This window comes from Neoarius graeffei, chromosome 9, assembly GCF_027579695.1.
Source record: "Neoarius graeffei isolate fNeoGra1 chromosome 9, fNeoGra1.pri, whole genome shotgun sequence".
NCBI lineage: Eukaryota > Metazoa > Chordata > Actinopteri > Siluriformes > Ariidae > Neoarius > Neoarius graeffei.
The window spans coordinates 36,815,937-36,841,659 of record NC_083577.1 but is presented as its reverse complement, the minus strand read 5'-3'; the positions used below and the strand labels follow the sequence as shown (position 1 = coordinate 36,841,659).

Here is a 25,723-nt window from a genome sequence, read left to right as displayed (position 1 = left end):
ACCACTTTACCCTGGTCATAGTGGATCTGAAGCTTATAAACTGAATAGGTGCAATACAAGGATACACTATGGCAAAGATTAGTCAATTGCAGGGCATTACACAGTAATTCACAAAAAAAATAATAATTCACACCAATTTTGAGACAGCCATGTATCTGGCATGTTTTAGTGAACAAGCATATGAAGAACATGGTGAACTCCACACCAAGAGAAACCCAAGCTCAGGATCCAAAGCCACAACCCTGGAATCCAGAAGGTGCCTTGTGCACATTGAACTCTATCCAAATGACTTGTCATTACCTCAGGCCATTGTGCAGTGGGATCATTCCAACAAAGGCAAAACTATACACTAGAAACATCAGTATGTATTAACATTTTTAATTTAAATTATATGAAAACAGTACAAAAATATAGCAGACACTCTGTACATTTTCATAAATAATAATAAAACATGGTCAAATCAAACACCAAAACATAGAAGTCCAAGTACACAAACTGTACAGCAGAAAATATTTTAAAACTGGGGGAAAAAAAAAAAAAAACCTCTCAAACAAATAAAGCTATCAATACTGAGGATATTAAGTTAAAGTGCTCACCTTGAAATGCATTTACAAGACGGACAATAATATAGTGAAATCAACCATTTCGATATTTTTCTAATGGTGAAAAGGGGTCATTTCTGATTGCAAAAACACATTTATTTCTAGATCATTTTTATTTAACACTGTAATAGGAGAAATGGAAGAGCAGTACATCCTTTAAAGGCAAGGAGTGTGAACTAATGTGCTATAATAACAGGCACACGCACAATCAGGGTCCTCTGTCTTTCAAGCTCATGTCAGGGCTGTAGAAGAGGACGTTGTTATCGTCATCATCCGATTCGGACTCGAGTGCTACTGTGTATCTCACATTGGCTGGGTGATACTCGCCGATCCTGGTGTTGTCACACAGTCGAGACTGAAGGGCCAGCTGGAACATATATACGATAAAAATTAATGTGCATCAGCATAGACAGACTTGAGTGAGTGAGCGAGTTTCTCTTACTTTGATTCCCGTATTGCTGAGCTGACTCCACGTGTCCTTGCTAAAAACAAATGCATTTGCCAGGCCATGGAGAGGAGCACTGAGCACATGTAGGAGTATGAGGGAGAACACCGGCTCCTCAGGATACACAGCATTATGAAGCCTACAGGTATGCGACACATCCATTAATAACGCAGTATCAGGCATATTTAACAGTTATTCCACAAAAACGAGTCGTACATGAGCTGATAGCTGATGAGACGCGTAGCGCCGAGTTGGCTATAAGCCATGTACGACAAGATTGAGTGGAATAACTGTTTTATTCTATCCACATTCACTGGGTTTTGAGAAAGAGCATTTGTATTTTTGCAAATTCAATAAAACAAAATGTCTGACAAACTCATCTCCACTTGGAATGTAAATAAACCGGTGAACTGACAGTAGCAAATTGTGAAAAAATGTTATAATTATTGAGAAAAAAAAAAAAAAACGTTCTTTCCATCAAATACTTTCACTCCATATTTTGTTGCTTTTTTTGTATTTTTGGTGGCCTTGTTTTCAAGTAGAGTTTTTATTTCATCCTCGGTTGGTTCAGCAAAAAGCTCTGCCAGAACATTTCTTCTTCTTCAAGGTTTTTTGGTGGTTGCCAAACCAACTTAAAAGGTGCATTACTGCCACCGACTGGGCTGGAGTGTGGAAGAGGAAATATTTTCAGGGGTGGGGGTTTACCTATATTCTTTTAGCCATTTCTGTTTCTTTTAAATACTTGATAAAGTGATATATCTGACTTGATGTGCTCATATCATCTCTAGCTGCTTTATCCTGTTCTACAGGGTCGCAGGCAAGCTGGAGCCTATCCCAGCTGACTATGGGCAAAAGGCGGGGTACACCCAGGACAAGTCGCCAGGTCATCACAGGGCTGACACATAGACACAGACAACCATTCACACTCACATTCACACCTACGGTCAATTTAGAGTCACCAGTTAACCTAACCTGCATGTCTTTGGACTGTGGGGGAAACCGGAGCACCCGGAGGAAACCCACGCAGACACGGGGAGAACATGCAAACTCCGCACAGAAAGGCCCTCGCCGGCCACGGGGCTCGAACCCGGACCTTCTTGCTGTGAGGCGACAGCGCTAACCACTACACCACCGTGCCACCCGACTTGATGTGCGCCGCCACTTTGTTTTTCTCTACTCACGGTATATATGAGCTAATAGCCTAGTAGTAGAATAGCCAAACAGAGCACACGATTGCTCATATCCAGTGAATGTGGTGGATAGAATAATCTCTTATCAATGCATGTATTTATGCATGCTTACCGATTTAAAAGTGGGAAGATGGAGACCAGCAGATATACTGATGGATACCATTTCAGAGGTCGGATTTCCTCGACTAGAGACATCTAGAGAGAGAGATGGAAACTGACTCGTGCTACGTTTACATGATCAAGCAGCAAGCCACTTGTAGTTTTCTTGTGGAAGTGTTGTGGCCACGACTGTTGTTGAATGCAGCTATGCACTGTCCAACTTTTTTCATTACTCCACTGAGAAATTCTACTAACCAAAATACATAACCCATAGTACTTAAATGCAAAACAAATAACGCACAGATTAGTGTTGGTTGTTTGATGTTGCATGCTAGGCTTTGTAGATTATTTGTAGATAAATTAGATTTGGATTAGAAAAGGAAGCCATCTTCACTATCTCCATACTCTACCAGAGAAATCCACAATCTCTGCTACTTTCTTTCCAGCCTTATTTTATTACAACCTTGATACACACATAATGAGAGGTCGTAGTAGATGACAGAATAAGATGGTGCCATGGTTATTATTTCAACTCCCAGTAAATGCTGAGTAACCGCAGGTAGAAGCATCAGCGCACACAAGCCAGAGGTCTGCTCCAAGGAATCATCTAATCCAATTGTTTGGTCTTGACCAGGTCATACATAATTTGCATAGAATACGGGAAACCTAATGACAAAATGTTGCCTGTGGTGCTTTTGCTGAAATTGTCACTCTGTTACGCGCACGCATATTTTATTTATATCTGTCGCTTTGTCACCTATTAGACTACGTTCAGACTGCACCCTGAAACGACCCATATCCGATTTTTTTGCCCATATGCGACCTGTATCCGATTTGTTATTGACAATCGGAACGACACAGATACGATTTTTTCACATGCGACCCAGGCAGCTTGGATATGTGGTCCTAATTCCGATGCATATCCGATATTTTCACATGCGACTGCAGTCTGACCGGACAGGTCGCATTATGCGACCTACACGTCATCAACAAGAGACAAACGTCACTATTCTGCGTTGGCTAATCCCGCCTCTTTGGTGGAAAACAACAACATTTGTACAGTTTTCAGAATTTAAATAGACTTTTATAGAATTGATCAAGCTAATGGTGGATTTGGTAGGGACCTGGATGTTGATCTGTTAGCCTGATTAAAGAAAACAGTTTCTATAACTGATTTATAACTTAAACCATCCTGTATTACAAGATAAGATTGTTCTGGAAATTTCCAGTAATTTGACACCTTCGGTCTCATTAGTCTGCTGTTAATCAGATTATTGTGCGAGTTCCGCCGCCGCCACAAAAACCACATCGCCAGGTCTCGCCTCATCTCCATAGCAAACTGCACTGGTGTTTATGCACCTTGAGCCAGCGCTGAGAGAAGTTGCAGAATTCAGCTGGCTATAAACAATCTAAATAAATATTTATAAAAATGTAGAAAAAGTTTATTAATATGACGAAATAAATATGTGCAAATTATTAAGCCTGAATTAAGAGTTTGGTAATACAGCGGCCGTATCCCAAATGACTGCCTACTGAAGCTCGAGTGCACTATATAGAGTTTAAAATCCATTACTTCCTAGTAACATGTAGTGCACTTGTATAGAAATTAGAGAGACATTTAGGAGTCAACCCTCGTTACCAGGCTACACGTTTTCATTTCAGTTCAGAAACAAAAACACACACGAGACCTCACACTTTAACACTAACCAGATAATTTAAAAAAAAAAAAAAAATCATTAAACATGAAGAGTGCGCTTTTTTTTGTTTACGTATATGTGCTTATTACGTGTCAATTTGCGCATGCGGGACACTTTTGGGTCGTTTTCCGTTCATATTGGAGATCGCATACAAGTCTCATATAATTGGTAATGTGAACGGCCTAACAAAAAAATCGGATTTCACAACAAATCGGATATGGGTCGTTTCAGGTTGCAGTCTGAACGTACTGTTAGTGTGAACGTGGGCTCAAACACTGTTGCTACAACTACAGAAACAACCCATGGAAAAACCATGATAATATATTAGCAATAATAAAAACCATATTATTTTAGACTTCCAACACAAACTCACCTTCCTCCTCTCCCTCTCTGGGTTAAAGGTGCCAAACCAGGACTGCATCTAGGAGTAAAATAAAAAAAAAAAAAAAAATTCATACAAGTTTCTAAAATAACATTAAAAGTCTAATGTATTGTGTCTTGATGATAATGAAGCAGGTTACATCCTCTACAATGAGATCATGTGTAAACATGAAAGTGTAAATGCCATGCATGGGTGTGCGTGCTCATGTGGTAATCTTGATCAAGCAGAATATTCTAGAATCTAGTATGTTGCCCTCAGGCATCAGTGCAACAACAGAAGATGAATAACTCAAGAAGAAGTGCATGTAGGTTTAACAACCATGGCAGAGATGGAGTTCATAGCACTGCAACACCTTGGAATGTTTCAAAGAAGCAACAGAGATCAAACCAGTATCATATCGACTGTTGCTTCCTGTTGGTTTCATTTGGTGGTTGTGTGTTTGACTTTTAAACTCACCCTCTTATTGGCCACACAGATTATTCGTATATAACAGCAGATCATGAGGAAGATGAGGATGAAGAGCGGGATGTACCATCTGCATAGAAAAGGAAGAGGATGAAAAGCTATACAAAAGAAACATCAACTAACAAAATGTACTGTATATGACACTTCATAGATACAAACACGAAAAGGAAATGAAAAGAAAACCCTCACACACACACAAATTTGGAATAACAGCTGGGAGAAAAATCGGCCAGGCTCTCTGGGTGAGAGGGATAGTATTTTCTCTCTCTCTCTCTCTGATCACCATAACACTAGCCAAGTCACGAGTGCCTGTGAGCTCATGAAGGTAGAAAAGAGCAGATCACGCTTTCCTCAATATATACTCAACAAAAATAAAAACTTTACACTCGTTTCAAAGTCAATAATTTGAACATTTTGGAAAATAGGTTTGAAATAACGATTGTATTCAATTATCTTGTCATTAAAGATGCTATAGCATACAGATCATGTTTGTCATGGAATCGGTTCCACCGGAAATGCGACGACAATGTCCATGATCAAAAACTGTGAGTCACAACTTCATGAAATCATGTCAATATCGGGTGTGTCCTCCATGGGCGTTTACAACTGCGATACAACGTCTCCTCATGGATTGGATGATGCGTCTGAACACAGCTTGGGGAATGCGCTGCCATATTTGTACCAACATGGCACCAAGCTCCTGCAAGTTCTGTGGAGGGTTCCTTACGGTCAGCTGTGGTGCCAGTTTGATGGAGACGTGTCTGGAGATTATGGATGGTCTGTCGACTGCATCCCATAACCCTCGCAACGTCAGTGACGGATGTTCCCGTATCCAGCATGCCAATGGCACGTTCACGCTGAATGTTTGACAGTCGTGGCATTGCAAATTAATGAATAATTAACCATAAAACCTTGTTTTTCTGAGATGACACTCTACTCTGCTACCGTGAGATCAATTGCAAGTGTATCAATAGGTCACGTCACTTGTGTCACGTGGAAACGTGATTTTAGCGTGCAGTGCTCTCGCACGTGCTACGTAGGCCCGACCAGTAGAATGAATGTGTGATGTAATGCCCTTGACAATGCATTTAACCATAATCACAACAAGAACTCTTTCAAGAAAAGTTTCTAAACACTACTTGAAAAATAATGAGTGTCAAGTTTTTATTTTTGCTGAGTATATATGCATTAAGCTGCTGTGTGACAGCATAAGCATCAGTTCAAAAACTTGCGACTAGCTGGCATCGCATGTCTCAAAGGAAGCAAGTGATCACCTTCACCCTCCTGGTTGGTAGTGGTCATATGATAAAGTTCAGCCTAACGTGGAAAAAAAAAAAAAATTAACAATCCTACTGAGCTTATCTGAGTGACCTTCCTGTAAAAACGAACAACTTCTAGGTCAGGATCAGCTCAACATCATAATTGCTATCATGTTCTGCCAAGAATAAGTTTATGACCAATTTGCCTTCACAGAACACAATGTGGCAATATTTCCAACTTGTAGATTCTGAGCATATCAGGAAGATCAGAATGGATCTGACAGAATGCCACACATTATCTCATGGATAATAATTTCTGCAGCTTTCTGCTATCTGACCCATAAGCTTAAAGTGCATATCCTGGACCAATTTCGTGTTTTTTTTTTTTTTAAATATGAAAGCATGTCCCGGGCGGCACGGTGGCGTAGTGATTAGCGCTGTCACCTCACAGCGAGAAGGTCCGGGTTCGAGCCCCGTGGCCGGCGAGGGCCTTTCTGTGTGGAGTTTGCATGTTCTCCCCGTGTCCGCGTGGGTTTCCTCCGGGTGCTCCGGTTTCCCCCACAGTCCAAAGACATGCAGGTTAGGTTAACTGGTGACTCTAAATTGACCGTAGGTGTGAATGTGAATGGTTGTCTGTGTCTATGTGTCAGCCCTGTGATGACCTGGCGACTTATCCAGGGTGTACCCCGCCTTTCGCCCGTAGTCAGCTGGGATAGGCTCCAGCTTGCCTGCGACCCTGTAGAACAGGATAAAGCAGCTAGAGATGAGATGAGAATGTCCCTTTACACACTCATCCAGAAGGGTAATTTTGCACAAGGCCATCTGTCTACAGTAGAAAAAAATAAAATAAAATAAAACGTGTCTGGAAAAATCCCAAGGGAGTCTGGAGCCAGAATCGTGACGTCACCTGCGAAAGCGCCAGCAGGCTGCGAGAGCTTGCACGGTTTCAGTGCACAGCCTGTGTAGACCAAGTTTAGCAGCTAGCGATTTTGCATTGAAATATGGAATTGTCACCTGAGCGCAATGTTACTTCACCTTTGGATGAAGAATATAATGAGATGTCAGAATTGGGGCTTCATCTGTTTGGATTTGATGATGATTCAAGTAGTGAAGACGACGGAGACAACACCGGGGATGTAAATAATACGGTCGTTTTCTCATAAACGAACCAGCGCTGACGTAGGATTCAGAAGGAGGCGTCCCACACATGACGTCACGAAAATCAATGTTTGCCGGGAAATCCAAACGCCAAGTTTTTTCAGAGGCGGACAAATTCACCTCAAATGTCTTGATTTCAACTGAATTTTTCTGGTATTGCGCAAAGTAAAAAAAATAAATAAATAAAATTGCACAAAAATGCGACAGATATTTGACCAAAAGTTTAATATAAAATAGGAGAATTACATTGATCTTGCTCCTGAATTTACCCGTGATATAGACTTTAATGAGGCCCCTGCAGAAGACACCATCACTAGGGGGGCACTTCCCCCCAGTGGGACCCAACACATCCATACAAGTCCCTCCCCCCACACACATTTTAAAGTCTGAAGGGGGGGGAGGAACAGGAGAGGATGCAGGCACGAGGACCATGCCCTGCTCAAGCTGCTGGTTCCCTATCCGTATGGCTCTCCTCTCGTGCGCTCAAAAATGATTTAAAATGATTCAATTCAAATAATAGTTAGCAATGTCAGAACCCCAAGTGGCAAAAGATGGAGGACATATTTTTTTCCTTTAAAAATAAAAAAATTAAAAACCCGCGTGAGTGATGTCTTCAGATGAACTCTATATAAAGTTAACTGATGTTATGTTATGAATATTCCTAGTGAGATCATGTTGGAATAGGACATCACTTTGTAGAGAAGGACTTATTTTTTTACGTTATTTCAAACGAGCAGTCAGTGGAGAGGTGAGTGAAGTGAAAAATTACAGAAAGAAATAAGCTCTCCGACTTTCTAATTAGAATTATAAATCGATTAGAAGTAAAATGGCAGATGAACAATTTATAATCTCTTAATACTTGTTAAAAGATTTGTCAAAGACATGTTCTACTGTGGGTGGCACGGTGGTGTAGTGGTTAGCGCTGTCGCCTCACAGCAAGAAGGTCCGGGTTCGAGCCCCGTGGCCGGCGAGGGCCTTTCTGTGCGGAGTTTGCATGTTCTCCCCGTGTCCGCGTGGGTTTCCTCCGGGTGCTCCGGTTTCCCCCACAGTCCAAAGACATGCAGGTTAGGTTAACTGGTGACTCTAAATTGACCGTAGGTGTGAATGTGAGTGTGAATGGTTGTCTGTGTCTATGTGTCAGCCCTGTGATGACCTGGCGACTTGTCCAGGGTGTACCCCGCCTTTCGCCCGTAGTCAGCTGGGATAGGCTCCAGCTTGCCTGCGACCCTGTAGAAGGATAAAGCGGCTACAGATAATAAGATGAGATGTTCTACTGTAAAACAAATTGTAAAATTATTTAACAACAGAACAGAGTTCTATTATAAAAATTGTTCTAAAATAAAATGTCAAAACTTAAATATGACCCCTTTAACTGTTTGTTCAAGTCTAAATGCTCTGTGATAGGAGCTGCAGGGAGGGGCCCTGGAGGTAACATCTTCATCCAGACCCCCCCCCCCAAAAAAAAGTAAATTTAAGGGAATCACTGGCGTTAATTTGTGGTTGAGCTGCGATTTTGCTCCAATCCTGAACAGATGCGTAGTAAATAGTCCTAATGGCACTGCCTGCATGCCAAGCGTCAACGTGCGTGGATGTGGCACCCTTTTTTTTTTTTAAAGACTGACTCTGTCACTAAAGGCGGGGGACATGAACTTGGTTTGTTACAAGCGAAAGTTTGTAGTACAACAGTTCGTTATAGCAGGGTTGTAGTGTATACAGTACAATTAGCTGGCCATACATCAGAATCACGCCAGTTACAATCTTGCTGATCGAGAATACCTCTGTGTATATGCAATTCTGCACACTGATCTTTATCTGATGAGAATACAGGCTTTTAAACGTGATGAAAGTGAGGAGCTTTTCAGAGCAAAAAGAGTCACTGGATTAAAAATAAATAAATAAATAAATAAATAAATAAAGAAAGAAAGAAAGAAAGAAAGAAAGCTTGTGTGATTCATGGCATTCCGTGAAGTCTGTGTTGAAAGACTAAGCTACAGCAGTGGGTCCATTTTTATGCCTCCGCCACCGTAAGGCGCAGGAGGCATGTTGTTTTCGGGTTGTCCGTCCGTCCGTGTGCGCGTCCGTCCCGAAACCTTGTGAACACGATCTCAAAGGCTAATGAAAGGAATTTCACCAAACTTTCATCATTTGTGCGGTTTGGGACAAACATGAACTGATTAGATTTTGAGATCAAAAGGTCTACAATCAAGGTCACTGTGAGGTCAAATGTCTGTCTGAAAACCTTGTGAACACAATATCTCCAAGGCTGATCCAAGTAATTTCACCAGGTCAAGATTACTGTGAGGTCAAATGTCCATCCCCAAATCACAACTTAAGGCGTGTAGCCTACTGGGCGGAGGCATCCCCATCGACGCCGTTGGCGGCGAGTTCTATCTAGTTATCAGAGCACCATTTTCAAATCAGTTTTCCCTTCATGTCATGCAAAATCAATGGCCAGTGGTTGGGCATTTGTAAATGTCAGTCAAATGTCTTGTTCCTATGAAAACAGGCCACAATGCTGATGAAAATAACCAACACCTTGAGTGACAGCCAAGAACTCTTTTTTTTTTAAAAAGTGTCCAAGTGTGCCTACATGCCCTGTCCCCGAGATAATCACTGGCATGCAGTGATAAATGCTACTGATAGGTTTGTTTGACATCTCCTCAAGAAAAAGAAAGAAGAAGAAAAACAAACAGCACAGGAGAAAGCAAAGAAATTCCTAGAATTCCGAACATTGCGACCAACTGAGCTGTGTGCCTCCTTCGACCTAACAGTTGATGTAACTCGAGCAGTTTCTACAAGTTGACACAATTATTTTCCTTGACGGACCCGCAAAACAAACGAACACACACTTCTCACTGAGATTCCAAACCAAAACTAGGTGTTACTTACATGCCAAATCTCCAGGCCACATGGTCATCCATGATCCAGCTAAACAGAGATGTTGGGAAAAAGAATTTTGAAGACAGAGAGAAGGAAGATGAAACATGGGAAACAGAATGAAACTGGCTGGAATATTACAGCTAGAGTGGAGCTGGTTAGAGAGATGGTTCAGACATTTACATACATTTATTTAGTAGATGCTTTTATCTACCATTTACAGAATCAGTGGGCAGAATCCAAACCAGGTATATACCAGAGCAGTTCATGGTTAAGGTTTTTGTTCAAGGGACCGATAGTGGCTCTCGAGCAGTAGTACCAAATCTGAGCTACCACTGCCTCAATCATTAATAACTCACCACCAGGCTCCAGCTGGACCATAGTATCCTTTCATCAAGGGGAGAATGGACATAAGAAGAGGGATCCCCCATGCTACAACATGGTATGGTCTGAAAGACAAACATTAGGTCATTGCAACGTACAGTACAAGTCAAAAGTTTGGACACCCCTACTCATTCATAGGTTTTCCTGTATTTTCTACAATGTAGAACGATACTGAAGACATCAAAGCTATGAAATGGCATATGGAACATATTTGGAATTATACGGCACACACACAAAGTGTTTCATATTTTAGATTCTTCAAATAACCATAATTTACCTTGACACTTTGCACACTACTGCCATTATCTTAACCAGCTTCATGAAGGAGTCACCTGGAATGCTTTTCAATTAACAGGTGTGCCTCATCAAAAGTTAATTAGTGCAATTTCTAGCCTTCTTAATGCGTTTGAGATCAAACAGTAAATAATGAGACCGTCAATGACGGCGTAGCTCATGCCGGCCCTGTCTGGTCCAGAAAGAACGATCTAAACTGGGCCACCTTGGACAGTTCTACTCTCAACCAGTCCAGCTCAAATATTTGCCAGAAAGAATCCAAAACGGCGAGGAATTGACCAAAAAGAAACTATTTTTGTTAAACTGCTCATTAAGGCTTCATTAGTCCATAACTTCATTAATAATTGCACTTAAGCAAATCTGGTTAAATGTTATATGCACTCTAGGTACCCCTACCTTTATACCAGAAAGAATCAAAATCGGGGCGGCACGGTGGTGTAGTGGTTAGCACCGTCGCCTCACAGCAAGAAGGTCCGGGTTCGAGCCCCGTGGCCGGCGAGGGCCTTTCTGTGTGGAATTTGCATGTTCTCCCCGTGTCCGCGTGGGTTTCCTCCGGGTGCTCCGGTTTCCCCCACAGTCCAAAGACATGCAGGTTAGGTTAACTGGTGGCTCTAAATTGAGCGTAGGTGTGAATGTGAGTGTGAATGGTTGTCTGTGTCTATGTGTCAGCCCTGTGATGACCTGGCGACTTGTCCAGGGTGTACCCCGCCTTTCGCCCGTAGTCAGCTGGGATAGGCTCCAGCTTGCCTGCGACCCTGTAGAAGGATAAAGCGGCTAGAGATAATGAGATGAGAATCAAAATCGGTGAAGTGATGTGTGGAAACTGCTCGTTAGGGATTAATTACTCCATATCTTCATTATTAATTGCAATTATGCAAATTTGGGGAGAAGCCATATGCACCCCAGGCAGACCTCCCTTCCTACCAAAAATAATTTTTAAAAATAATCAGTGAAGAATTGAGAGAAGCAGCGATTTTCGTGAAACGTGGACGACACACGATGGCATAAGCTCATCGCCTCTCAGCCGGATGAGCTAGGCATACGGTAAATAGCCCTATTCCACAACTGTAGAATACACACCATATGTCAAGAACCGCTCAACTAAGTAAAGAGAAACGACATCCATCATTACTTGAAGACTTGAAGTGTCTTTTAATAAATAAAGAAAAGAAAAAACAAAACAATTCAAAGGTGTGTCCAAACTTTTGACTGGTACTACAGATCCAAAAGTATATACATAAGTAAAGAGGTGCAATCCTGTGCAGTTGTTCCTTACATCTCATAATGTTCAGTTCTGATCTCTCTGACCAGATTCAGGTAAAGATTCAGAGTGATCAGACACACCCATGCCAGAGCACTCCAGTCTGTAACACACAACCATAACACACTTACTATATACACCCATAGCAATGCAGGCATGCAGGCACGCAAACACATGGATCATTCTAGAATTCAGGGAACATTTCGTGTCTCGGAGATAAACCTTTTGTTATTTCCCACAAAAGAAATCTTTATTGAATCAGTTTGAACAATAATGCAAATTATGACAAACTTTCACCAATAGCAATGCCTGATGTACGTTTTATACCCAATTTATCCATAAAACATTAACTAAATGACCCCCCCACACACACACACACACATTATTGGCCCTCTTCGACTACTGATTTATCCATTCAACTTGAATAAACATGAAGTGAATCAGTCTAAAAACCTGTTTTTTGGGGTCTTATACTATTCACTGTTATAAAAGCAATTGCATAGAAAATCTATTTTCTGTATTATGTGAAATTTCAGTCATAAAAAAAAAAAAAAAATTATATATATATATATATATATATAAAAATTTTTTTTTTTTTTTTAAATCGGCCCCAATGTTCTTGTCAACTCCGTTAACTCTGCTATAAACCGCATAAAATTCACAAAGACTTAATAATTCGCATAACACCTGCATCGAGAGAGGTCACTTCCTCTGGTGGAAACTTCAGAAAGGCAGTGAAATATGTTCTGTTTCTTCTCTCATTAATCTGAACAAAATGTTGACGATACACCAACAGTAGATTAATTCTTCGTCAAATCTGTTATTGTGATATTGGAGTGAATCTTCCACTCAATTTTTTTTTAAAAACAATGTGATTAAAATCCATAAAATTCTGTTTTTAGACATGCCATGTGGTAGCTAGTTTGAGGTTAGCATGGGGAGTGAAGACACAAAGTGGTGGAAAAGGTCAACTCTGTTGCCATCAAGTCTGTTAATGGATCACCCAGTTTAACGATAAAAGAGTTGACGACGACTAACAAGGTCAAGACTTGAAATACTTGTACCCATAATTTTAGAATGGGCCATATACACATGGCAAATACAGATCTCTGATGACTGAAAGGTAAATAAATAAAGATCATTTCTGACCATATACACAAACTCACCAAAATATGTTAACCACCAGGCTTGGAAATCACACAGAGCCCCCTCTGGATGAGACTCTCCCTGTAAAGGGGGGATATTTAACATAAAAATGTAGTTTGACTCCATTTAAAATAAATAAATAAAAAAAATTATTATATATATATATATATATATATATATATATATATATATATATATATATATATATATATATATATATTAGTGATTCCATGCTTATGGGTACTGAAATGGGGACATGAACTTATTTTTAAAAATTCACCTAAAACCATTTCTTTTTTTACCATCAGGTCACAAAACATGTAATCTTTAATGAATGATATGTTAAAAGATAACTTTAATTTTCTGAGATGTAATAAAAACATATTTATATGCCAAAGTCAAGCCTATGAGTTCCAAAATGATGTCTGTTACATTACTTCTGTTACGATTGTCCATCTCGCGTCTGTTACAAATTAATTACAATCTCGCTATATACCATGTTAATCTTATTGAAAGAATGTGTATGTTTATTCTACTACACATGTTTATTAATTATATTTGCTAAAACATCACCTTCCTATGTTTCAAAAAGTAATTCTACATTGTCAAAATTGAGAATATATATGTCCACAACACTTCTGTTACATTCTGACTTTGGCATATAAATATGTTTTTATTACATCTCAGAAAATTAAAGTTATCTTTTAACATATCATTCATTAAAGATTACATGTTTTGTGACCTGATGGTAAAAAAAAGAAATGGCTTTAGGTGAATTTTTAAAAATAAGTTCATGTCCCCATTTCAGTACCCATAAGCGTGGAATCACTCATTATATATATATATATATATATATATATATATATATATATATATATATCTCACATTAAATGTACATAGAGTAAGATTTAGTGAAATAAGTGTGCTAAAGATTATGTGGAATTCTTTGGTTGTTACTTTATGACTTATAACTTTGTACTTTCTTCATTCTAATTAGGCCTGTGTTAATTGCTTAAAGAATAATTTAACAACGTAATAATTGAAAAAGAGGAAAATTCCCCGAAATCCCAACTCTTTTGCGCTTTCTTTACCTTTCTTACACACACGTGCACTTTCAACCATCACTTGAGTGACTCACCATGACATACGCAACACTGTCAAAGAACGCCGCTACTGTGAGGCTGACAATCATTTTCTGAGAACAGAACAGAACACTGACTGGAGAACACGGACAGCATTTGAATTTCCTTCTTCATAAATCACTCATTGAAAAATAACTCAAATGTTAGAAAGTTTTCTAAATCTGCCAGGATTATTCTGTTCAATTTGGCCTATGAAAACATATACATACAACCTTACTAAAAACATGCCGTCTGTGCAAAGAGTATTCAAAATATATAATTCTACACATAGGCCCTCCAAAAGTATTGGAACGCCATGGCCAATTGTTATTTTATACACACACACACAGAGCTTGCATTTTCAAATAATAAGTTACATCTAGATATGTAAAAAATTTAGAACATGGCACTTTGTTTCTATGCACCCATTTATCAAGCGACCAAAAAATACTGGATCCTGTGACTGGCAGGTGTTTCTTGTTGCCCAGCTGTCTCCTGGTAGACTGATAGTTTAAACTATTAATAGCTCTGAACGTCTTGGTTTGAGCCCTGGAATTTTTAGTCTCATGAGGACTGCGTTTGTTACACATGTTGGATAAACTAACATGAAGACGAGAGAGCTGTCTATGGGGAAAAAAAAAAAAAAAAAGCAAGAGAGTTTGAAGCTGAGAAATAAAAGGGGAAAAAATTGATCAGTTACATTGTACAAGCATTGGGCAAAGCCAAAAACAACAATTTGGAATGTCCTGAAAAAGAAAAACCACCGGCATACTAACAACTACATGTCGAACAGGTTGCTCAAGGAAACTTTTGATGGGACTAACTCATGTTGATAGCAGCTGAATAAATTCAGAAGTTTATTCTGCTTCAAAAACATTCTGTTTGCCAATTTGCAGAGAAATGCATCCAATGTAATTGGGAGATACTTCATCATGCAGCAAGACAACGACCCAAATCACACTGGCAACACAACAACCTTAAACACTAAACACCCCTTTAGGACTTCACTAGGGGTGTTTAAGGTTTTAGACTGGCCAAAATAATCACCAAACTATTTTAACCTAACTGAGCAGCATTTCACCTCCTAAAGAGGAGACTGAGGGGAGAAACCGCAAAAAAAAAAAAAAAAGAAAAAACCACACACAACACTGAAAGAAGCTGCAGTAGAAGCCTGGAAAAGCATCACAAAAGAAGAATGCAACAGTTTGGTGAGGTCACCTGCTTGACTAGTGATTACAAGTAAGGGATACGCAACCAAAACACTATGCACTAAAATATTTGGCTCAAGGTCATGGAAAAACAATGAACAACAGTGTGTGAAAAACGAACCAATCAATTATTTGATTGACAGCAAACCCGGAAGACAAAGTGTCAGGTTCATAGTCTAAATTTCCTTTTTTCTTCATTTGTATATGAGTGATTCCACGCTTATGGGTACTGAAATGGGGACATGAACTTATTTTTAAAAATTCACCTAAAACCATTTCTTTTTTTACCATCAGGTCACAAAACATGTAATCTTTAATGAATGATGTGTTAAAAGATAACTTTAATTTTCTGAGATGTAATAAAAACATATTTATATGCCAAAGTCAGAACGTAACAGAAGTGTTGTGGACATATATATTCTCAATTTTAACAATGTAGAATTACTTTTTGAAACATTGGAAGGTGATGTTTTAGCAAATATAATTAATAAACATGTGTAGTAGAATAAACATACACATTCTTTCAATAAGATTAACATGGTATATAGCTAGATTGTAATTAATTTGTAACAGACGCGAGATGGACAATCGTAACAGAAGTAATGGAACAGACATCATTTTGGAACTCATAGGCTTGACTTTGGCATATAAATATGTTTTTATTACATCTCAGAAAATTAAAGTTATCTTTTAACATATCATTCATTAAAGATTACATGTTTTGTGACCTGATGGTAAAAAAAGAAATGGGTTTAGGTGAATAAGTTCATGTCCCCATTTCAGTACCCATAAGCGTGGAATCACTCATATAGAAACTACATAGCAAGCTGACTAGCTCCTTAGAGGGGACGACTTGTGTCTTTCCTCCTTAAACTTCAGCAAGAAATCTTTTGAAAACTTTCATGTCGTACTTTGTTTAAAAAAAAAAAAAACACTTATTGTTGTATTTGTATAAACAAGTGAATTTCTTTGCTCGAAAGTACCTCCCCCCCATTTTCTTCAGCTTGTTCAATTAGGTCTGCATCTGAAATCATCTGGTTCATAAAATTCACCTTCACTGTGCTCAGTTGTGTCGCTCAAAGTAACAATTCAAAGCAAAATGAAAGTGGCAGAAGCGAGGGAAACGGGTCCGGGGTCGCACACGTCTTTTTTCAGACCGGATTCAAAAATCCGTATCTGCTCAGTCACGTGACTTTTCCCAATGGTTTTATTAAGAGCGTGCACACACACACGGGTCCACATGGGTCATAAGTGTCATTTACTTTAAGACTTTATGATGGTGGATGTGGCGGAACAAGATGGCGGTGCGCATGTAAGGTTAGCTTTTAATTTCATTGTATTTATACAATAAATTCTGATTTCGAATCTGATCCTATTCCTATACTTTTTGCTTACCTAAAAATTGGGCAGTCTGAAACACACAGTGCCATGTTCTAAAGTTGTTTAACACCTCTAGATTTAAGCAGCAGGAAATGAAAGCTTAAATTCTGATCCATCGTCTCATTTTCTTCTTTTGATCTCAAACCGAAATGTTTTCAGTATACAGCAAAAACAAGAATTGGCCTTGCCATTCCAATACTTTCGGAAAGGACTATACATTTTCTACACTAAACCAATGACTTGTCACCATTTTAAATAATTCCTTACTAATTACATCAATTATTATATAATATTCCGTACAGTACAGAAACAGGCTAGTCCAAATATCAACCTCATTTCTATCCTATGTTTACAGGACCCTAAAGGACTGTGAATGCGTATTTAGTAACAACATTAGATGTCTGGGTGTGTACTGTGGAAATATGTGCATGCTACCTGAGCCAAGGAGTTGTATCGGCGCAGCAGCCATATCACAAACAACATAAAAAGGCTGCGAAGGGAAGAAATTACATTAGCACTGACAGCAAAATCACAATCACAGCTCTCAAAACAAATATACTAAACAAGAAGAATAGAATATGCTAGCTACCATGCGACCAGAGAAAACGCCCCGGTGGCTCTCTTCACTGTAAGAATCACATCCTATGAGGAAATAAATAAATAAAAACATAAAAACAAAACCTACAATCAATTGCCACCAACATGAAATGGGTTTCCATCTGGAGACTCAGTCACTGAACCTAACCTCCATTCAGCCCTTTAGGTTTAAAGTCACTTCACAGACAACATGGTTTAGTTTTCAAACCAACAGCTGTCCAGCATGCATTCTTTGGGGGGGAATCTACCACACCAAAGTAAAAGTACAGTAAGGTCTTTTGATACAACACAGTCTGACACTATTGTAAATATTTTCCCCAAAATACCAATTAGGCTAAAGTACAGAACTATGAACACGCACTTAAAAAGATCCTCCAGCGGATTTATTCTCAAACTTATTGTAAGTAAAAGTAGCTACAGATCTCAAAAATCAAATCTTCATTTTCAGAGACCGCACTGCAAAAAATAAAAATCTTAGGACGTTTGTCTATTTTCAAGTCAAAACATCTAACCACCCTTATTATAAGACATAACTGCCCAACAAGCAAAACCTCATTGAGCTAGAAAGGCTAGTTTTTAGACAGTCCATCTTGAAAATCTTGTATAGACAAAATGTCTTGAAAAAAAAAAAAAAAGTCTTATTTGGAGCACCTCTGAAAATAAAACAAGTTTTTTTTTTTAAAACAAGTAAGTACATTTTGGACATTGTCAAATGCGGTTCATCTTGTTTCAAGAAAAAGTATGCTTGTTTTGGGAATAAATGAACTTTACTGAAATCTTTGAATCTTTCATTACAATTCAACTCCACCTTACAGATCCTAAGTTTACTGCGACTGTTTTCTCAGTCATTCAGAGTGAGCTCCTTCTAGATGCTGTACGGTACAGACTCTAGACCAGACAAGTGCCTTCAAAAAGGCTATGAGTGAGTGGAGGGCGTTTTATGCCGCTTTTCCACTACAAACGCGGCTGAGTCGGGCTGAGCCGTGCCGTGCTGAGTCGGGCTGAGTCGAGCTGAGCGGGGCTGTTGGAGTTGCATTTCGACTACAACCGCGCTGAACCGTGCTGGCTGGAAGTGGGTGGACACATTGGGTGGAGTTAGCGAAAGTGGGTGGACGTCACGTGATGTCGTTAAGCAGCGCAAACAGTGACATCAGTGATCTTTTAAGCGGTAGTCTCACGACCCGAATAGTAAACAATAAACATGGAGGACATGGAGTCGTTAGTGTTGCTGGTCTTGGTTCTGTGGCTTGTTGTCACCGACAACGCCAACAGATACTGGCAAGAGCGTATAGATGAGGCGAGGCGCATAAGGCTTCAGAAATTCTCGTAATTCTTCTTCTTCCGGGTTTACGGTGTTTACAGATCCCAGCGTGCTCGCGGGGCGTGTGTGGGCATGTGAGGACACTCCTCCTCACCAATCAGTGCACAGGGGAGTGTCTGCTCACGCCCCTAGCCTCACTCGGCTCGCTTTGGCTCGCTTCAGCCCCACTCCAAAACCATGCGAGTTTTAGGGGCTAAGCAGGGCTGAAGCGAGCCGAGTCGTGCTGTTCTTTGGTAGTCGAAACGCGAGCCGTGTCGGGCTGAAGCGAGCTGAAAAAGGGTAGTGGAAAAGGGCCATAAGTGAGGTCTTTTTGGAATGCTGTGAGTTAAGTTCAGTGTTTTTTTTTTTGTTGTTGTTTGGTTGGTTTTTTTGTGCCTGATCTTGTAAACCCCTCGTACACATGAATAGTCAGTGCCCCCAAAATGCACTGTTGCTTTGGCGTTGTGTAAGCACTAAGTCAAAATGCGTAGTTTTTTTTTTTTTTGGTGCCTGAGGTCCTGGGGAAGTGGAATCTTAAGAGATGTTTTAATGTTGAAATGGGGGGGAAAAAAAAAAAAAATACACTTGTTGCAATGCTACACGTGTCGTCAACTTGATTCAAGATAGTCTCTGGTCTCATATCTAGAGTATTTTACTAATTACAGGTCACAAAAGGAGAATCTTTTAAGCTAGCAATGCTTAGTTGTAGAATTTAACAATCCTAATATTAGTATATTTATCTTAAATTCAGTTTTTACTGCTAAGACTTTGTCATGAATTTAAGTGAAATACCCTTAAAATGAAATAAATAAAAACGACTTGAATGGCTAAATGTAAGAAGGACGATCTTGTTATAAGAACTATTTTGAGTTAATCAGATCTCGCATAATAAGTTCCCCAATCTTATTTTGGAATTATTTCATCTAAAAACAGGTTAGATTTTTCATCTTACTTTAAGAAATCTTACCAAGTCAAATTTGACTAGTTCCATTGGCAGATTTTTTTTTTCACCTGATTCAAGCAAATATGCTTTGTTTTAATCTTTTATTTCTTATTTTTGAAAGGCCATTTTTTGCAGTGCAAGTAGTGTCTGAGAAAAATGAATTCTCTTTAAAATATCAGATGGGCTTCCTGCGGTGGTGATGTACGTGATGACATCAGGTCGTGGTCGCTTGGAGCAACTCAGCTGTTTATATTCTCTGTTTACATCATAGTTTTGCTGGTTTTACTAGTATTTTACCAAATTTATCAGTTTTTAATACAAGTATGCCTCACTGTGTAGCATATAAATGCCACAATGATGCTAAAGAGAAAGCACAAGCTGGAACTAGACTGCATTTCCGCAGAGAAAATGCAACGTGTGCTTGATCAGCTGGAACGGAGCATCACCGACAGAAACTGGATCAGGCATGAGACCTCACGCTGCAAAATCTTTTATCACAAGATCTACAGAAAGTGTGTGTGGCAAAGTGTCACCGACAGAAACCGGTTCAGATACGAAACTTTGTACTGCAAAATCTTTTTTTTTTTTTTTTAAATATGATACTGGGTAGATTAACCAAGAGAGTGTGTGGCATGGTTTAAAACAGATTTTAGACAATGAAGTGTCGTGTCGCGAGTTGTGCCATTTTAAACCGAGATTTTAGAGCACGCAACCATACGCACAATCTGTAGATCATGTAAAACAGATTTTTAGCGTGAAGTCTCATGTCTGATCCAGTTTCTGTCTGATCAAGCGCACACTGCATTTTCTCTGAGGAAATGCGGTCTAGTTCCAGCTTGTGCTTTCTTTTTAGCATCATTGTGACATTTACATGCTACACAATGAGGCATACTTATTTAAAAACTGATAAATTTGGTAAAATACTTGTAAGGGTATTATCTCACTGGGCTGTGACAGCCCACGACTAGTTGAAGACACAACAATTGCGATAAAATATGCGAATTAGCAACAATTTTCACTTGGAATCAAACTGCATATTTTACCGCAATTGTTGTGTCTCCAACTAGTCGCAGGCTGCTGCAGCCCGGCTTTCCCTCGGCAGGCAGGGAAGTAGAGGAAGCCTCACGGAAACTGACTTGAGAAGGGTTCGCGACAGCTTTGCGGCGACACCAACACATTTGCAGCCATTTTGAGAGAAATTTTGTCACACGAGTTTTTTGAACATGTTCAAAATTTCAGCGACAAAAGAGCGACACTTTGCGACTCTTGAGAAGCCCCGCGAATGTTTCAAGACACTTCTGAAATTCTCTCGCGAATGACGTTCGCAATTTGTCGCAGCCCAGTGAGATACTGGCTTAAAACTAACAAAACTACGATGTAAACAGAGAATATAAACAGTTGAGTTGCTTGAAGCGACCACTACCCAACATCATCGCATATGTCACCACCACAGGAAGCCCATCTGACATTTTAAAGAAAACTCAAACACTATCTGGACTTCGAAAATGAAGATTTGATTTTTGAAATCTGCAACTACTTTTACTTTAAATAAGTTTGAGAAGTCATCCGCTGGAGGATACCTTTAAATGATCATACTGGTCCAAATGCATCATTTTATTCTAAAAAAAAAAATATTTTTTTACAGTGTAACTACAAGATGTAATAATACATAATTGTCTAAAAAAAATTGTGCCGTTTTAACACCTGGTACATGTGAGATCGTGTGTTCTCATTTTGAGCGATTACGATTTTGTAAATTTCTGCTCTTTAACCATGTTCGCTTGTTTCTGTTCAATTGGTGTGGTAAAAAGCTTTATATGAACTTGTTTATAATTAATTATAGTACAACACTGTGTGTCATGCTTTTCTGTCCGTTCTCGAAAAAGAATTAAGCTATAAGAATGAAAGAAAGCATTCTCTCTGTGTGTAAGAAGCTATTATGTTTTTGTGAATGCTGCCAGCATCTCAAGGTTAACTTAATATCAGTTCTCCTCCAGTTACTGTACATGTGGAAAAACACCATTATGAAATATTATGATGAGGATTATGTATAATTATGATGACGAATGTCTTGTTTAATACAGGAAGCGGACCATGTTTAGAAGTAGCTATGGGAGGACCGGTGTTAATTTGTAACCATCATGTATCTCATGGTTGTTGACTCAGTAGGCGTTATTCATGTACTAACTTTTATATATTCATGTAAGTGATAGCACTTATATTGTATGGTACTCCGTATCACCAACATTAAACACGCAACAGCTCCCGACTGGCTCCACAAATCATCTCTACCATATCCTTTTTCAGTTCAATACAGAAAACAATTATGAAATGATAAAGAAAACACAGAAGAGGTGATGGAATGTGCCCTCGCTCCCTCTCAAGCAGTAAAAATGCTGAAAGACAAGTTCATGGACAGCTTCTGCTGAGGAGTGGCGTTTGCCAGCTATACAGGGCAATTATTCAGCAGACATTTTCACATACTGGTGTCTCAGCTGTTATCTAAATCATGTCGAGTTTGAGCTTGTGTTGATTTTTGGGATGCTATTCTCACTTGTTTTATTGCAAGCTTTCCCACAAGGAAATAAACATTTTATTCCACTCTATACAGCCCAATGAACAGTTAAAGAAAGAAGACGAATGGTGGGTGGCACCAGCAAGAATGTTATTAGAACACACTGTAGAGCTAATCAAGGATTTGCTTACCTATTATTTGAATTCAAGTTCTGTCTCACCACTTGCATGCTTAATTAAAGGTCTTAAACTCTGATTAAAGTATAAACTGGAATTAATTCTGAGTGTCGGTGTCTGCCATGATGAACTTGGTAGTGTATAAAGTGTTACTCTTGAAATAAATCATTATCAACATCTTTATTCCTCCCTGTTTCGGCATTTCTTTTTCTCTTCAAAGAGGATTTAAAAATATTCTGCTATTTTGGAAAGGGAAATAGATAGATACAATCTCGATTCCATAAAAAAAAAAGCTGGGACTCTGTGTAAACTGTAAATAAAAACAGAATGTGATCATTTGCAAAATCATGGAAATGCTATATTTACACTGAAAATAGTACAAAGACAACATATGAAATGTAGATACTGAGAAATTTTATTGTTTTATGAAAAACATATGCTCATTTTGAATTTGTTGTCAGCAACACATTTAAAAAAAAAAAGTTGGGACAGGGGCATGTTTACCACTGTGTTGCATCACCTCTACTTTTAAAGTGCCATTCCACCATTGGATGTATTCTTTGGCATAAAATACAATATATTTTGACAACATATATAAATGGTATCACTAGATAGAGAAATCTTTTAGCTTCAAAATGATATATCAAACAGTTTTTTGACAATGACAAGTATATTAATTTTGTGACCAAAGTCACCTTGCCAACTTTTCTGAAACCTGCTGTTGACATTAAATTCAAAATGAGCATCTCATCTCATTATCTCTAGCCGCTTTATCCTTCTACAGGGTCGCAGGCAAGCTGGAGCCTATCCCAGCTGACTACGGGCGAAAGGCGGGGTACACCCTGGACAAGTCGCCAGGTCATCACAGGGCTGACACATAGACACAGACAACCATTCACACTCACATTCACACCTACGGTCAATTTAGAGTCACCAGTTAACCTAACCTGCATGTCTTTGGACTGTGGGGGAAACCGGAGCACCCGGAGGAAACCCACGCGGACACGGGGAGAACATGCAAACTCCACACAGAGAGGCCCTCGCCGGCCACGGGGCTCGAACCCAGGACCTTCTTGCTGTGAGGCGACAGCGCTAACCACTACACCACCGTGCCGCCCCAAAATGAGCATATTAAAAAAAAAAAAAACCTGTTTCAACATTTGACATGTTGTCTTTGTACTATTTTCAGTGAAATACAGGGTTTCTATGATTTGCAAATTATCGCATTCTGTTTTTATTCATGTTTCACACAGTGATCCCAACTTTTTTTTTTTTTAAATTGGGGTTGTACTTTATTAATCCTGACAGGAATTTACAGCTACAAAATTAAACTTAGGTTTTAAGTGAAACTGAAGTTGAGTTTAAAAGTTTAGTCAACACTAAAATTAAAACCACAGAGAGAGAGAGAGAGCGCGCGCTTCTGGACTTTCCGATAGCGCAACATACTCTGGCGTCACTTCCGGTTCTTTACAGGGAGTCGACTCATTTGGCTCAACTCACCATTAAGAGCTGATTCTTTCTGCTCTCTCTCTAGCTACAGTATTGCTGTGTTCACACTTATACCGGTACGAAAGTGGTATAACTGTATCGATACAAAGTATACCGGTACAGTTTAGTGCATCTGTCCACACTAGCGAGAAACGTTTGCGTTTCTGTGGTTACCGAGTAACTTCCTTCTGGCATCCGTTATTTCGAGATCTCGAGAAAACAAAATTTCCTGATCTCAGCTGGATCACCGTATCTCCGTCGGTAGAGACAAAGCCGGGCCAGTCTTCTGCGGAGGTGCCGCGGACTAATTTTGAAATTATCCCTTATTAAAAGACTTAATGCAATCTCTCCCTGTGTCAACCCCTGATCAAAATATTGCCTTATTAGGTGATCGATTATTCCAGACATTCTAATGACCAAAGTTGCGTCTATACAGAATGAGAAATAGCCCCAAAGTCAGCATATCACAAGTCTCTTGGCGCACCTGAATGAACCATTTCTCAGCTGTTTACTCGAGATCATGAAATAATTGTTTTGTTTTCTCGAGATCTCAAAATAACGGTTTTGTTTTCTCGAGATCTCGAATTAGTTGTGTTGTTTTCTCGAGATCCTGAATTAATTATGTCGTTATCTCGGGATAACAAGGTGAATTAAAAAAAGGATTATATGAAGGGCCTCTCTTGGCTTCCGTACGGATGAAACAACGTGTGTGTGCTTTTTGTTGTCAGTGTACAGTCTGTATTTCTGGTGGCCATTTATTCAGTCGAATCGTATAAAACGCGCGAAGCAGCTGAGAAAGAAACAAACGAATCTCCGTTCTTCACTATTTTATTCAGCGAAGACATCGATTGAGGTGTGTGACTTTGCGCATGCGCATTATATTTGTATCGATACAGAGCCGCTTCATCTGTCCACACTACAGCGAAGCGCTACAGTACCGATACTGTACCGGTACGAAACCCATACATTTGTGGGTTTCGTACCGATACAGTTATACCGCTACAGTACCGGTATAGTTGCTAGTGTGGACAGGTGTTGCGGTACGAAATCCCTAGTGTGGACAGGGTAACACATTTACATTCTCGTTCTGCTTGCTGTTACTGTTTCAGCTCGCTGCATTACGTCTGAAAATATACTGGATACGACCAACACTGGTGGCAGCGTACTGCACATTTAGCTAATGTTTATCCAGCTCAGGACAGCTAGCTAACTGACTAACCGACCATCCATCCATCCATCCATCCATCCAGGCCCTCATCTCATCTCAGTTACTCACACATCGATAGTCACTTGAGTCTGCACTGAAGAAAGTACAGCGGGAGCTGCTGCTGTTCTTGTCGGTTTCAACTGAACGTCTAGTTTTCACATTTTCCATACTTATTCAGTCTATCAGTTAGCCGTTTAGCTCTCGGTTAATATCTACATTCAGGCATGACATCATGTGAGCTCGCGACCAGCCACATTGATGAGTTACTACGGTGTGCAGAGAGGGACAAACAACACGAAACGCTTTAATCCGATGGCGGAGATACTAAGGAAGTGATTCAGACCTGATATTCCTAAAACATTTTGAATTTGACTAATTTAGTTGAACAATTATATCATTTTATATTTTAGTACAGTTATATTTTTTTTACACATTTAAAAACCAGACGAAATTGTCAATTTGTTGTTGCCTCCTCTTTGTACTCTGTGCCTATTTAAAGTTTATTGTTTCGTCATGGATGCACAAGTTT

At 39.4% G+C, this 25,723-nt stretch overlaps 1 protein-coding gene across 1 annotated transcript; it reads right to left on the bottom strand.

Moving 5' to 3' along the window:
* Positions 1 to 417: 417 nt before the first annotated feature.
* Positions 418 to 25,457, bottom strand: si:dkey-100n23.5. The gene is made up of 13 exons (XM_060929413.1): positions 25,264 to 25,457; positions 17,558 to 17,610; positions 17,404 to 17,458; positions 14,398 to 14,454; positions 13,280 to 13,340; positions 12,129 to 12,216; positions 10,534 to 10,623; positions 10,187 to 10,225; positions 4,872 to 4,950; positions 4,407 to 4,454; positions 2,350 to 2,432; positions 1,045 to 1,186; positions 418 to 969 (listed from the first exon to the last, which is right to left on the bottom strand). The coding sequence occupies exons 1-13, from the start codon at positions 25,360 to 25,362 to the stop codon at positions 811 to 813; spliced, it is 1,053 nt and encodes a 350-aa protein (XP_060785396.1). The 5' UTR covers positions 25,363 to 25,457; the 3' UTR covers positions 418 to 810.
* Between the last annotated feature and the right edge of the window lie 266 nt (positions 25,458 to 25,723).